Source organism: Phymastichus coffea, unplaced genomic scaffold, assembly GCF_024137745.1.
Source record: "Phymastichus coffea isolate CEN01 unplaced genomic scaffold, Cenicafe_Pcof_1.1 PCOF00011, whole genome shotgun sequence".
Taxonomy (NCBI): Eukaryota; Metazoa; Arthropoda; class Insecta; order Hymenoptera; family Eulophidae; genus Phymastichus; species Phymastichus coffea.
Genome location: NW_026706822.1, coordinates 6,880,024 through 6,894,305, shown reverse-complemented (window position 1 = coordinate 6,894,305; position 14,282 = coordinate 6,880,024). Strand labels below are relative to the sequence as shown.

The 14,282-nt window shown below is 29.5% G+C and overlaps 2 protein-coding genes across 4 annotated transcripts in view; one reads left to right on the top strand and one right to left on the bottom strand.

Moving 5' to 3' along the window:
* The first annotated feature begins 247 nt into the window (after nucleotides 1–247).
* On the top strand, nucleotides 248–1,228 carry LOC131672376 (uncharacterized). Its single transcript, XM_058949566.1, has one exon. It carries the CDS (start codon nucleotides 248–250, stop codon nucleotides 1,226–1,228), a length of 981 nt encoding a protein of 326 aa, XP_058805549.1.
* Nucleotides 1,229–5,432: 4,204 nt separating this feature from the next.
* Nucleotides 5,433–14,282, bottom strand: part of LOC131672001 (protein gooseberry-neuro-like) — a 47,751-nt gene continuing 38,901 nt past the window's right edge. For all 3 annotated transcript variants that reach the window (XM_058948899.1, XM_058948908.1, XM_058948915.1), the window contains exons 4-5: nucleotides 7,988–8,500; nucleotides 5,433–7,474 (exon numbers count right to left, since the gene is read on the bottom strand). In XM_058948899.1, coding sequence (XP_058804882.1) covers nucleotides 6,873–7,474; nucleotides 7,988–8,500 — 1,115 coding nt within the window. In that variant the 3' untranslated portion in view covers nucleotides 5,433–6,872. The remainder of the gene's footprint in view (nucleotides 7,475–7,987; nucleotides 8,501–14,282) is intronic.

Here is a 14,282-nt window from a genome sequence, read left to right as displayed (position 1 = left end):
AGGCGAATCTAAGCTGACACTGCTAGAACACAGAACAAAGATTTTATGTACTAATTTTTTGCTCAAAAAGTTTAGCGTCACGCAATCTAATACTCGTTCTACCATAAACAAGTACAGCATGAGCATTATAAATAGCAGAAAGAAAAAAATCAACGTCCTAAATGAATGTATTAAACATGTAATCTGTATAGAACATCTAATCCATACATACAACCTCCCTAGTTTGTATAATTATGACTACAAAATCATGAAAATTTCACTGAACACTAACATTGACCTCGGGTACACATTAAGAAACAGCAACAATCCTAATGATGCTTTTAACAAAGAATTCTCAAACGTCCAATCCATTAAAATCTACACTGATGGAAGCAAAAATTCAGCAAGTAAGTCTGTTGGTTCTGCTTGTGTATGCCCTGAACTTAATGTTATCAAAACTAAAAGCATTATTAACAAGGCATCTATCTTCACAGCTGAATGCATAGCTCTGTCGGATGCCTTGGACATTGCTCTTGAATACAGCGATCGCAACGTAGATATTTTCACCGACTCATTAAGTCTCGTACTGGCTCTGAATAGCCCGAAAAACAAAACTGACATCAATTTTCACGTCCTAGAAATCCGACATAAGTATCTAACGTTTCTAAAAAAATCATCGGGTGAATCGTCAATCACTATTTACTGGGTTCCCTCACATGTAGGCATACTCGGCAATGAACTAGCAGACGAACACGCTAAACTCGCTACCAATTATGCTCCTACCGTAAAACATATACCATATAGCGATCACAAACAACACTTTAAAAAGTTCATAAGTAATCAAACACTAAATAGAATTCAAAACGAAGCTAAAATCAAAGGTAAAAAATTTTTTTCGAACTACTACCAAAACAGCCCTAAGCCTTGGTTCATTGATCCTTCTCTTGGTAGAGACCTTATAGTCTTTATATGCCGTTGCTGCAGTAATCACCACAGCCTCAAACAATCTCTACATAGAATAAATGTTGTTAGTGATGCTATATGTGACTGCGAATGGGGGGTACAAGATTTGAACCATCTCATATGGCAATGTCCACTGTTTGACAACGAGCGAAAACACTTAATGAGAGACCTACGACGCGCTAAACAATACCCTCCGCTTGATATTAGTTCCTTTCTAGTCAAACCGAATATTCATGTTATGCAATTAGTGCTTAAATTTCTCACAAAATGTAACGTTAAAATCTAAGGTAAAATCACATGGTTTACACATTAAATAATTCATACATATGTATTCACATACTTTATATATATATTTATCTCTATTTACTTAAGTAACGAGCTAAATAACTTTGTAATTGGAAGTTAATAAAGCTACAAATTAAAAAAAAAAAAAAAAAAACTGTTTCTAAACTTTTGAAAGTAGTGAAATCAATCTTATAATCGCACGGATGCGATTTAATTTTTTTATATACTATTCTATTACTTCATACTATACGGCTGTTATCAAATTTCTTTTTGAATTATCGCTAATTATTATTTATCTAACTATGTATCTCAATTCATTTTTTTTTATGAATTGTTTCTAAACTTTTGAAAGTAATGAAATCTATTTTATAATGGCACAAAAGTTAATTTGTTTTATATACATGGCTAAAATAAATTAAGTAAGTACGTATTCATTCAATATTAACAGCACGATATCTAGCAAATCAACGAGCCTGGTATTATTTGAAAATAGTACGGATGCTGAAAACTGTAGTTGAAAATAGCTTTCATATTTAATGTCATAGAACAAATTAATAATATATTTATTTATTAAATATATTATCACAATTCTAAAAATTACACATTAAAATACTTAGAGTTTTGGAAAAAATGATAGAATAAAAATAAATGATACAATATTATATGTAACTTATTCGTTAAATGCGGGATCCCTTAAATGCTAGTCACCAATAATCCAAACATTTCAAAATATACGAAAATTTAAAATTTCGTGCTCTTTTTTAGCATCATCTAATCAATACTGAATGATAAGCTACACATCATTTCTTATGGTAGGAATAGTATTTTATTTTTCCTGTTCAATAAAAATCATTAAATTAAATAAGCACAAATTTTTTTAATTTGTGTAAAATATCAAATCGAGTAGAATCGGTATATGTCAAAACGAACCCGGCAAAAATATACATCAAGTTTAAAATAAATATGTTTTTTTTAATGTTTGATATTTGTACATTATATATGTACATATGATAAATAACAAAAATTTTTTTCTAACATTCATATCGATGTTTTACTCAGTTGATTCGACAGATAACACAACCTAACAACTGTTATCGGTCCCGCAAAAACGTTGCAAGAACTTCGCATAGCTCTACTACGAAACATTCTGACGCACAGTGTTTGAAAATTGTTTGTTACCACATAGATCTTCACTTTAAAATTCACGTAAAAATTACTTTTAGATAAATAGCATCATCATGTTATTCATATTTTCTTTTCATGATAATCTCATATACCCTCAGACCTAACCGTATTGATTACTATATACAGTGAAAGTATTGTTTCTATAAGATAATTATTCAAATCATTTCGAGAGAACGCCCATATGTAGTGTGACTTTTTCTGTACTATGGGGTATAATTTAGTTAATTATTGGCGATGCTGGCGTTTAGCTACTATAATTATAAAGAATCTTTGCACATTTACTAGTATTGATACTAAAAGAATTTTTAAGGCCTTGCTGCAGCAACTACAATTATACTTTTTTCTTTTATTACCATTTTGTAGCATAAATAAGATTCAAGTAGAAAATCTTTTTAATTCAATATCGAATTAATTAATTTTCATATGATTTCCTGATTCTCTGTCAATCAAGCAGCCCGATGATATAGCTTGCGCACAATATATTTTGTCAAAAATAATTCCTCTACACCTTCATTCTTAAACAATATTGAAAAAATTCATTCCATATCTTATCAAACTTATTCAAAAATTAAAAAATCAAGCAAGTAATCAAAATCAGAAAAAGCACATTTTTGACTATTGCAAAAATGCTTCCTATATTCCATTCAGCTAAATTAACTATTGAAATATTTTGAAATTGAACAGTTGAACTGTTGAAAACAAATCAAATTTGAAAATATGCTAAATGGTAACGTAGAATTAACAATAATTCAATAAAGTATATATCTGGATGCCGATTCATAACTGCATTTTTAATACAAATTTGCAAAGTTTAAGCCACATCAGTATTCTGTTATGATAGCGTGTGCCGACTTTCAGCAAAAAAGATCGGAAATTGACAAAATGCCACGTTCTCGCGAACAGAAATGAAAATACAGAAAAACAGACAACTGACTTTATTTTTATAGTTTTTTGAAGAACTATGTTAGTTTTAAAGTTTAAAAAGACTTCTAGTATGTATATATATACCTGAAAAAACTTTCTAGGACCGCATTTTCCAAGGTCAACTTTTTAAATAGCAACCTCTATTTATTATTTTGGAAATGAAAAGAGCGGGAACCTTGGGTCAAACTTGACCTTGAGAGTCATTTGAAGATTATGATTGAGGTGCACAATAAGTTAAGGTCATCGATTATTTCTTTGGACTAAATCCTACAATTGTTGTTTGAACAGTTTTCTCGGAAAATGCGGTCCTGGAAAGTTTTTCCAAGTGTACAGTTACTTTTGATACCCCTACATATATATAAGAAATACAATGCAAAATACATATATGCAGACGTATGCATAATATTTTTTGACATCTTGCCCTTCAATGGTTACATATGCAGACACAATATACTTGTGTAGACTATACTAAAAATGCATTTAAGATATGATACCTCAACTCACCGATGATTCCACTCGTCGATGGAAAAACGTTGGCGTCGAAACTCCACCTATTTCACGGTTAATACCCCCCCCCCCTGCCAAATTAAACTTACGGTCATTTTTGGAGTATAAATCATCGCTTATGTTTGTATCAATTAAAATCAATATCGTGTACTCTAATTCTTGACGAACTAGCTTTCTTTCTCGTTTTTCTTGGTATATATTTTTATTCATTCATACTCTTTCCTAACTATACAGATTCACTGATTTGTTTAAACAGTGAAGTTGCTTTCAAAAAGAGGAGGCGGAGGGGGGAAAAGAGAAAAGAAGTAAGCTCTTTGTGTGTGTGTGCATGCGCGTAAGTGTATTACAGAGTCCAGTGATAGAACAATAGAAAATTAAGGATAAATCATAAAAAAATTTTAAAAATACATAAAAATTGAAAGTTTGCGAAATCGCTAATTCAAAGTTTCTTCTTTAAGACAATGTAAATGTGATTGAAACATTTCATGAGATCAAAACACACACACACACATACACACGCAGTGATAGATTAAAAATGTACATAGTGATCCCTTCCCGTCAGATCTAATTATTGATTAGTAGTGAAATCAATAATAACACTTGTTATATTTTACCATTTTAGCATTTCTGCACAAAGATTCATATAGAGTCATGTTTGTAATACGTTTCTTGAGCTACATCACATGTAATTGTAGTAGAAAAATGAAACTATTAATTTTGTCACGCTATTCTTATACTTTTCAAACTAATTTTAAAAATTGAAAATTTAATATCTCTAAAGCATGCAGACTTTGTACAATTAGCAATAACGAATTAAATTGAAATTATAGAAAAACTAATTTTTTTCTCGAGCTCGTTTGTCGTAAACGTAAATTATATATAGTTTACTACTTTTTCTTTAAAGATTTATTAAATATAAATTTAATAATAACGGAAGTATGCATTTTTTAAAAGATATATTTCCAAGTTTCCTTCGTTATTTTTATCATTCAATCAGATTGAGCGATATTACATTTTTGTGTATATTTCTTTTTATACAAATTTTCAGATTAAGTATTCTGATTCTAACACGTAATATTATTAAAATATGTGTTATTTTATGATGCGACAGTCCGTCTACTTGTAGAATATTTGTCACACTACTGCCTATTACATTATCTATTACTTAATTGAAAACTATATTCACGTGAGCTTAGTGAACGTCGAAAAGCGACAAGTTATTAGCCTTATTTTCTTATCTGAAACATGCAAATTGGTCTCCTAGTCTCTATAAAAGTGTGAGTGGTAAATTCTCTTTAGATACATCATGATAGGACTTGTAGTATAAGATAAAATCTATATCATCAGTTTCGTTATAACAAGAATATGAAAATTTTATTTTTTTAAATATTTACATTGGAATTGGTATGAAATCCATAATTTCTTACGTAGGGGTCTAAGCTATTCCATTGAATATCCAGTCGTTATTGAAAAACTATATAGTGGAAAAAATTAGGAAAGTAGGAGTTGAAAATAGAAGGTTACATGAACTTGAATAAAAAATGTTGTAGAAAAATTTAAATTATTTATAAATATTCGTTTATTCGCAGAAAGCAGTCTATGTAATATGATAGATTAATAGTTTCTAAATATTTATGAAACAATAATTTTGTTTTCGTAGTTTATTTATTTAAATTTATTTATTTGCTTTTTATTTTTTCTTACTTTCTATTTCTTATTTAAAAATAATGTACCATTTTCCAGAACTTACAAACCTTTTACAGAAACCTATCTAAAGTGGAAATGTCTAAATAAAAAGAATGTTAAATATTATTTACAAATGTAGAAATGAAGGAATTTCGTATAAATATATAATAGTAATGTAACTATTTTCATATTAATGTTTATTAAGTTTTTAGTTTTTCAAAACTTTTGAATGTTATTTAATAATAACGACTGATTCGTATTGCCTCCATTCTTGAATTTTCTCCTTAATTGATCACAAAACAACAAGTGTTACAAAATTTGATGTTCTTATATAAAAAAATAAATAAATAAAAGTTTTAAAAAAACACTGAAGTTACATTACTCGCTAATTACAATCTATACAACTTACTTAAGAAAATGTGTTGATGAGATTGCCAAACATCGTAGCAGCATGTTATAGTCATTGGTCTATATTAGTGAACTTTGACATAATTTATTTAAAATATCAAAGATAGACAAATATTAACTATCAATCTCCATTGTTAAAACATTCCAATATTGTACAAATTTGTGGTGACATTGTCTACCGCAACAGTTATACGCGTGCGCGCTCGTGTGTGTCCGCGAACACGTATATGTGTATTTGTATTTTGTACATTATTATATCTTTATAAGCTGTCTGTGTAGTATGCACACGTGCCTGGTACGTACAAACGTTAAACGTATGCGTTTATATACGCATATATAGTTAATTCTTTGGTTGTGATTATAGATGATCTAAATAATCAGTTGAGTAATTTCTTAAGAACGCTAAAGTTGAAATAAAATTAATTTAGCATGTCTAATAGTACGCCATTTTGTTATTATTCTATTCATAAATCTCCAACAGTAGCTTCATATAAAATAGACGAAAATTTGACGTGTCAGTAATAAAACATCAAATAACGGTAGAAATATTCAGCAAAAAATTGATAAAATCGGATAAATATTGAATTGTACAAGCTTTTATCACATAATATAAAAATAAATAAACATATCAAAATATTCCGAAACTTTGCTTAATATAATTCTAATTTTGTGAGACTTGTATCTGCGTTTGAAATAAATCCGCACAAGGCCATTAATCACCGCTTCATGTTCTTTGTTATCGTTACATGTCATAGATAGAACAGAAGCCAAAAGAAATCTAAACATGCTATTTTTATCATATGAGAATAAAACCTTACAGTACAGGAATTTTTAACCATTTAGAATTAGTTTAACCAATTATAAAATGGTTCAAAACAAATTACTAAGGTTTTATATTTATAAAATTTGATTCGTGTTACCAATGTTATAAAAGTTTATAATTGGTTAAACCAATTGTAAAATGGTTGGTGACTTGGAGGTCTTGTTTGTTGAAAAACACCTTGTCCATAATGGTTGGGAAAAACTTGATGGTGCTGATGACTTGAATGTAAATGAGCTGGAATACTTTGTTGTAGACTACTGTTCGTGCTTACCGTTGGCGGACTCGGCAGGCTATTTCTAGGGCCAGCTTCAGTGGTGCTTACCACTAATGAGCTCCACGGTGGCGAATTTGCATTTTGTTGTGGTTGTGGATGTCCAGGTGATACAGAGTCTATAGAATGTTCAGTGATATTTAGTTGTTCTGAAGTAGAATTTGAGCTAGCCGAATTAGGTCCCATTATTGTTACTAATGAATTAGGTGTTGGAGGTAATTGATGCTGTTGTTGTTGATGATGATGGTGGTGATGATGATGATGGTGATGGTGCTGCTGTTGTGTAGGTGGCGAAACTTGCGATTGTTGAGGGTAAGTCACATTTGAGCCTGGTGTGGAACTTGCCGGTAAAGCAAGGAGCGAACTAGGAAAACTAACATTGTTAGCCAAGCTGTAACTTGAGATACCTTGACTCACTGATCCATGCTGCGTTGTATAAAATTCTGAAACGTAAAAGTCAATTGAGATTGCATTAGAGATTTGCTATTATATTTAAAATATATGTTTCAAACATATATATATATATATATATATATATATATATATATATATATATATATATATATATATATATATATAAACCAAAACCACACACGCACAAAGTGTGTTTGTGTGTATGTATAAACAAACCCAAGGAAAATCTGCAAAGCTTCCAAAATGTTATCTGTAATCTTATATAAAAAGCATAAAAACTTTGCAGAAAGTAGTTTTGTCAAAATTATAGTTCTTCACTTCAATTTTTGACATATTATTGAAGAATCTTATGTCATGAATAAAATAAAACGATTTGATAAACGCAATAAAATAAAGATGAAAGTCGGGACGGATGAGAAGCGCTTGTAGCTCCTGACTCTTTAACTTTTAGTAATTGGCTTCGGCATTGCCCTTTTTTGTCTATTCACTACCGTCCTCTTAGTTTATCGAGTATGAGTAAGCAATACGTAACCGGTATGTACCTTGGCCGGAAATGAAGCTGCTTGATTCTGATAGCGTTTGGGAGGCGGCTGTTGCAGCAACAGCAGCGGCCGTAGCGGCCGCAGCAGCAACAGCTGCGGCAGTAGCAGTAGATGGTGGATGAGTTTGAGATCCTGGCAGATGAACGTGCGGATGTTGAGCCGGCGATGAAACAGTAGCAGTGGTTGACGTAGAATGATGAAGTGGGTAAGGATAGGGTACAGCACCAGCAGCTACAGCGGCTGCAGCAGCAACATAGCCTGCCGCATTTGAAGCTGATTGCTTGCGAAGTCTTGCTCGACGATTACTAAACCAAACTTGAATTCGTGCTTCGGTTAGTTTAGTACGTTGCGCAAGCTCTTCACGCGTGTATATGTCTGGATATTGCGTGCGTTCAAATGCACGCTCCAGTTCATCCAACTGTTGAGCCGTGAACGTCGTGCGACTACGCCTTTGCTTTCGTTTCAATTGAATACCTGGCTCACTTTCGCAGTCTGATCCAGAACTTGTTTTTCCTATAACAAACAAATCGAAGAAGAATTTTACAATAGAGTTGAATAGTAAAGTTGAAAATGCGCGTATGAATACACGAATAAATATCAAAGTGTAATCGTACTTTAAACAATAACAAATATGCAAAACATGCATTATATTAATTTCTATTGTGGATATTTGTGGAGTACAAATAAGATGAATATATGAGAAATAGATATCTTTTAGACATGGATTAATTATCAAAGTCCAATGCTAAATTATCATTTTTTACTAGTTGCCTACGAGAAGTAGTGACACCAAAACAGATTAATGTTTCAAACATAGTTTTTTGCTTCAACAGTAAAAATATTTACAAGTTATATAGTTAGAGAACCGTCCAGTATAACGAAATATTATAAAAATTGGAAATCTAAAATTGATTTATTTACATTGCTCATATGTGAGAAAACAATTGAATACTATAATTTTTGTACTTGAAAAATTAAAATTGAATAATGTTGATACTGTTGGCTGGTCTCCGATATTATTTTTTATTTTATTATCTTATATGCATTAAATTTTTAAAAATCAATTCGTACTATAGAAATTAATATAAGAATTCATTAAAACTGTGAAAAGTTCGAGAAATGTCATGAAATTCATCAAATATGTAATTAATATAATAAATTTTAATCAAATAAATAGTTGAAAAAATAAAATGGATTTAATAAAATAGAGAAGTAAATAAGAAAAATAATAATTACGATCAACAAATATTCAAGAAGAAGTTATCTGCCAACGGATTGGCAATTTTGTTGTTATTGTAATTATATTATGTGCAGATATTTCTAAATAATTTTTATTAACTGAAATATGAATAAAATTTAAAAATAACTTACAAAGGTGAATTAATAAATATTTGAATTTGAAGATAACTGGCATTGCTAAAAATGAGTAGATATTACGATCTTACACTGTCATCTTTCAAACGATGGCATACACAATTTCAAATATAATAAATAGCGATAAGTTAGTTTTGATTTGACAGTCATTTATAAATAAATGTATTTGGTACTTTTCGCTATAAAAAGAACAATAGTGGTCTGTAATTTGCTTTTTATTTTTGGATGATAAAACGTCTGAAAAAATAAATGCAAAGTTAGACTTTGTTTATGGAGTCCCCTCACCATCTATGACAACTGTGATATATTGATTTAACAAATTTAAACGTTGCCATAACTATTCCATGAAGAAAGTCCAGGCCATCCAACAACCGCGGTGACTAAGAAAATCATTTAAAAGATCTATGACATAATTCTAGCTGATCGACGAACAGAAATGTTAAAATAGCAAAGGCGGTAATCGTATCGTATGAAACGGCAATTAACATTTTGCATGATAAGTTAATAATAAGAAAACTGATGAATACTGCGATTGCTTTCGATGGATAATAAGCGGATACAAATATCAACTTCACATTTGTAAACGAAATTCACTAGAGTTTTTGCGTCGCATAGTAACTGTTAATGAAACATGCATCCATTACTATAAACTAGAGGTCAAGTGTCAATTAAAGCAGTAGATTGATTTTTCCTGGTGAACCTATTCCGTAGAAGATCAAGACAATCCTGTCGGCCGGAAATTTTTATGAGATCATTCGCCTGCTTTTAAACGAAAGTTTCTAATGAGGCCTTATTCTTAATAATGCGTGATATATTATATTATATTGATTATATTCATTTTCTTCTAAAAAACGGTACGATTTTTGATATTCAAAACGAGTGATACTAATAGACTTTCGAGAAAATACTACACTACTTTATTAGACCAATTCCATTATTAATTCCAATGAGCAATCCATGAGCAATGAAAAAAGATGCAGCCTCATTCGGCAAAGAATTTTGTTTAGTTTGGTGCTATCTGGCCTAGATTTTGCTTGGATAATAATAGGTTAAGCATGTGAAATGCATAGTACTATTTTATATATATGAACTATTTTATAATAGGCTATTTAATAAAAGCATGAAATTCAATAATATTAACATAAAAGAGATATGAGCGCACTCAGCGCGCTTCACGACACTATAGTAGTGGAAAAACCAAATTTTGACTACATTACTTGTAACTTTTTAATGATTATTCAATAGATCTTTGGAACATTGATATACACAATATACTAATATCTAACGCACAAGTAAGGAAAATGAGAAAATTTTTTATTTTTATTACATTTACTAATTCGGAAAAGGAAAGGCCACATTCACATTACTATTGCGAAAGTGCGTATCAAATTTGAGTAAGCTATCTTAACAATTGATGAAATGCTAGGTGCTCACTCATACAAGCAAGAAAGCAGAAAAACAGAAAACTGATTTTGTTATTATAATTATTTTTATTCCCACACTTATTTTATAATGTACTATTTTTATTTGCGGCGAGTCGATCGATGCGTATACTTTTCAACTTTCAAGGTGCATGTTGTCCATAACCGGAAAAATTTATTTACAATTTGCCCTGTCAAGTCAAAAAAATGTTTATGGACCTTCAGTAGCGTGACGTCACAATGCAACAGCTGTGAAGAATGGTGATCAAAATTTGCATTGAGTCTTATGGGAACCAATACAATAAAATTTGTTCAAAAAATAATTTCAATATCAGTTTCAAATAAAAAGTTTACTTATTATAAAATTATAACAAAAACAAGTATAGTAGGTTTAATACGATAACACGACCCCACAAAACAAACGTCAAGATCAGCGAGCCACATAAGTATGCCCCGATATGTAATTTTGAGCACTGAATCCAATTCCGGGATCAAAAACATTGGTATACCCACAAAAAATATTTTACTGCTTAAAAACTCTCTAGAAGTGGTAAAAATATTAAACACGCGAAAAACTTATTTGAACAAAATTTCAAGAAAAGATAGCTTAAATAAAAAACGAAGACTAGCATTCATGCAATAGACCTACAATTTACTTTACCTAAAGGCTAAAACCACCCCTATAAATTCAAGAATACCCATAAATAAATAAATACCCATAGTCAATAAATACTAATAAATATATTAGTAAAAAATTATAATCTGCTAAATTATAAACTAAAAAATTATAACTGTTATTATAAATTATTACTATATTTTTATAGTTTATAAAAAATTATAAACTATATTATAACTATATTTTTAAATTATAAATGAAATTTTCAGAAGAATCACGAATAAACTAATATTAAACAGTACGTCCATAAAATAGGTATGCAACTTACCCTTCCTAGGGGTTCAAATCACCTCTAAATTTTTATTTATTTACAAAAATCATTGTAACTGATAAGACTTTTATGAACGCATAGAACGTTACATATTATTTTGATATAATTGAATTAATCTTTTTGTAATATCTTTTGCATGTATTTCAATCAATCTTCTCACTGGTTGCCGCAAATTTTTTTGATCCCAGAATCGGATTACAAAATTACATGAGGGTATACTAGTCTGGCTCGCTGGTCTTGACTTTTTTATGGGGGCTGTGTAATCAATAAAAGAACTCATTGGTCCAATGAAAATGTAGGTTAGTATTTTTATACGAGACAATAATTCAAACAAATGGAAAAAATATTTATTGTGGTATGAATTGATTATGTAAAAATATAACGTTGATTCAGTAGTTATGTATAGCAGTTTTATAGCAATTATCTATAAGTTCATACAATAAATAATTATTATATTGTGGGCTGTACGTTAAAATCTAAAATTATGATCAGCAAAAGTATAGCGATCAATATCATTAATTAAACATTTTGTTAATATATCTGCTTTTTGCGTCATTTGGTAATGATATGAAATAGTTTTTCAAGTTTGCTAAATCTAAATGTTTTGCCGATAAGTAAATCTGTTTATTTCATAATAAATATTTTTCAAAGAAAATTTTTGTTATTAATAAATGTGTCTGCATAATTACTTTTCTTACTCAGAACCATTGTTCTCTGTTTATATCTTAAAACTTAACCGACATTCACATTACAGCAATATTTTTTATTGAGTATTTTATTGAACCTACTATTACTTATTTTTGTTATAGTTTTACAATAAGTAAACTTTTTATTTATCGTAAAATTATTGAAACTATTATCGAAAACAATAACGTTAATTACATATTATTATTTAATCTACTCAATTCAAATTATTCTCTAAAACGTAATTTTCATTTTTCATTCTAAAATTTATATTTCTCTATTATTTTACTGCAGTTTTTATGTAAATGTTTATCCTATAAGAAAGCAATGCATTCAAATCTTTAAAACTCTACTTGAAAGGATGAAAATTTTTATTGTCAGGCTGTGTGTGTGTGTGTGTGTGTGTGTGTGTTATTGTTCTACTTTTTAAAAATATCATGGTAGCTAAATTTCTGTAAAATCATGATATTGAACAAATAGATATATGTATTTCATTCCCAGCATAATCAGATGAGTCAAGTAAAGCTATAATTTTCACTATAATGATATTATAGTTATAAATTATTACACTGTACTATACCTTATTATCCTTCATTTAAATATTTTTTAAATGTCTTAGTCTAATTAGTACTGTAATAATCGGCAATATTTGTATGGGGATATAACTTAATCAATTATCTTAAGATATATTTTGAGGAATTGTATTAGAAAGTTAGATTAAGATAGAAGGTGGAATAAAAATTTTAGTTTTAATGTTCATTTATGACTTTAATAAATCTTTTTATCATATGCAAATTTTCAACGTAATAGTAATTCATTTTGATACTAAGTAAATCATAGGCCAGAAGAGAAATTTTTATTATCGCCCGAGATCAGGTTTTACTCAAAATCTTCAGCTAAAAATTTGAAAGGTAACGAAACTCCTTTCATTTAGCATGCAAAATTTTCTTATAATAAGATACAACACCTTTGGCTTTTTTTCTTCTGAATAACAGACAATCACTTCATATCGGGATGCAGATGAAGTAAAAGATCTTTTTATCTGCTATTAGCAATATCGACTTATAAATTTTCGGACAGATTTTTATATTCCATCTTATATTATTGAATGTCATACCCTCTCAATTTTCATGCATCCAGATTTAACGCAATTATAAACTCCTGAGCTTGATTTAATGAATTTATAACAACCGCCTATCTTTACACTTCTACAAATACTTTATCTAATGAATTATTGTGTAACAAATGAAGATATTTATTACATAATAACTTTTATCATTTTCTTCATAAATTTTATGAGTACGTGAATGAAATCATAATAATTAATGCATAAGACTAATACGTATGCACCACTCATGAGAACGAGGGTACAATTGACGAGAGTGTAAGCAGCCAGCAGTGTGTGTGTGTGTGTGTGTATGAGAGAGAGAGAGAGAGAGAGAGAGAGAGAAAGGCAGAGATAATGAAAGTACCATTAAAATAGCGTACATTTCCTAAAATTTCATTTTTATACTATTTACTAAATGTAGGTACAATCATATTGAGATTATAATAAAATTCAGTGTTATTTAATTAGTTACTTCCTGAATTATTTAATTTCCTCGATTATATTAATTAATTATACATCAAAAAAGTATTATAATGCAGGAAGGTATAAATTTATTAGTAAATATTACAGATACTAGAGTGATCCCAAAAAAAATTATGTAATTAAATAAAAATGAAAAAGCTTCATACTTCGTTACAACGTTTCGCTGTTTTGTTTTCCTGCCATATTGTATTGATAACCGAATTTCCTTCTAATTTTTAATTTTGTATAATTTCTTTAATAAAGACGTGAGGAGGCTGGAAACCACATCAGCGAAACTT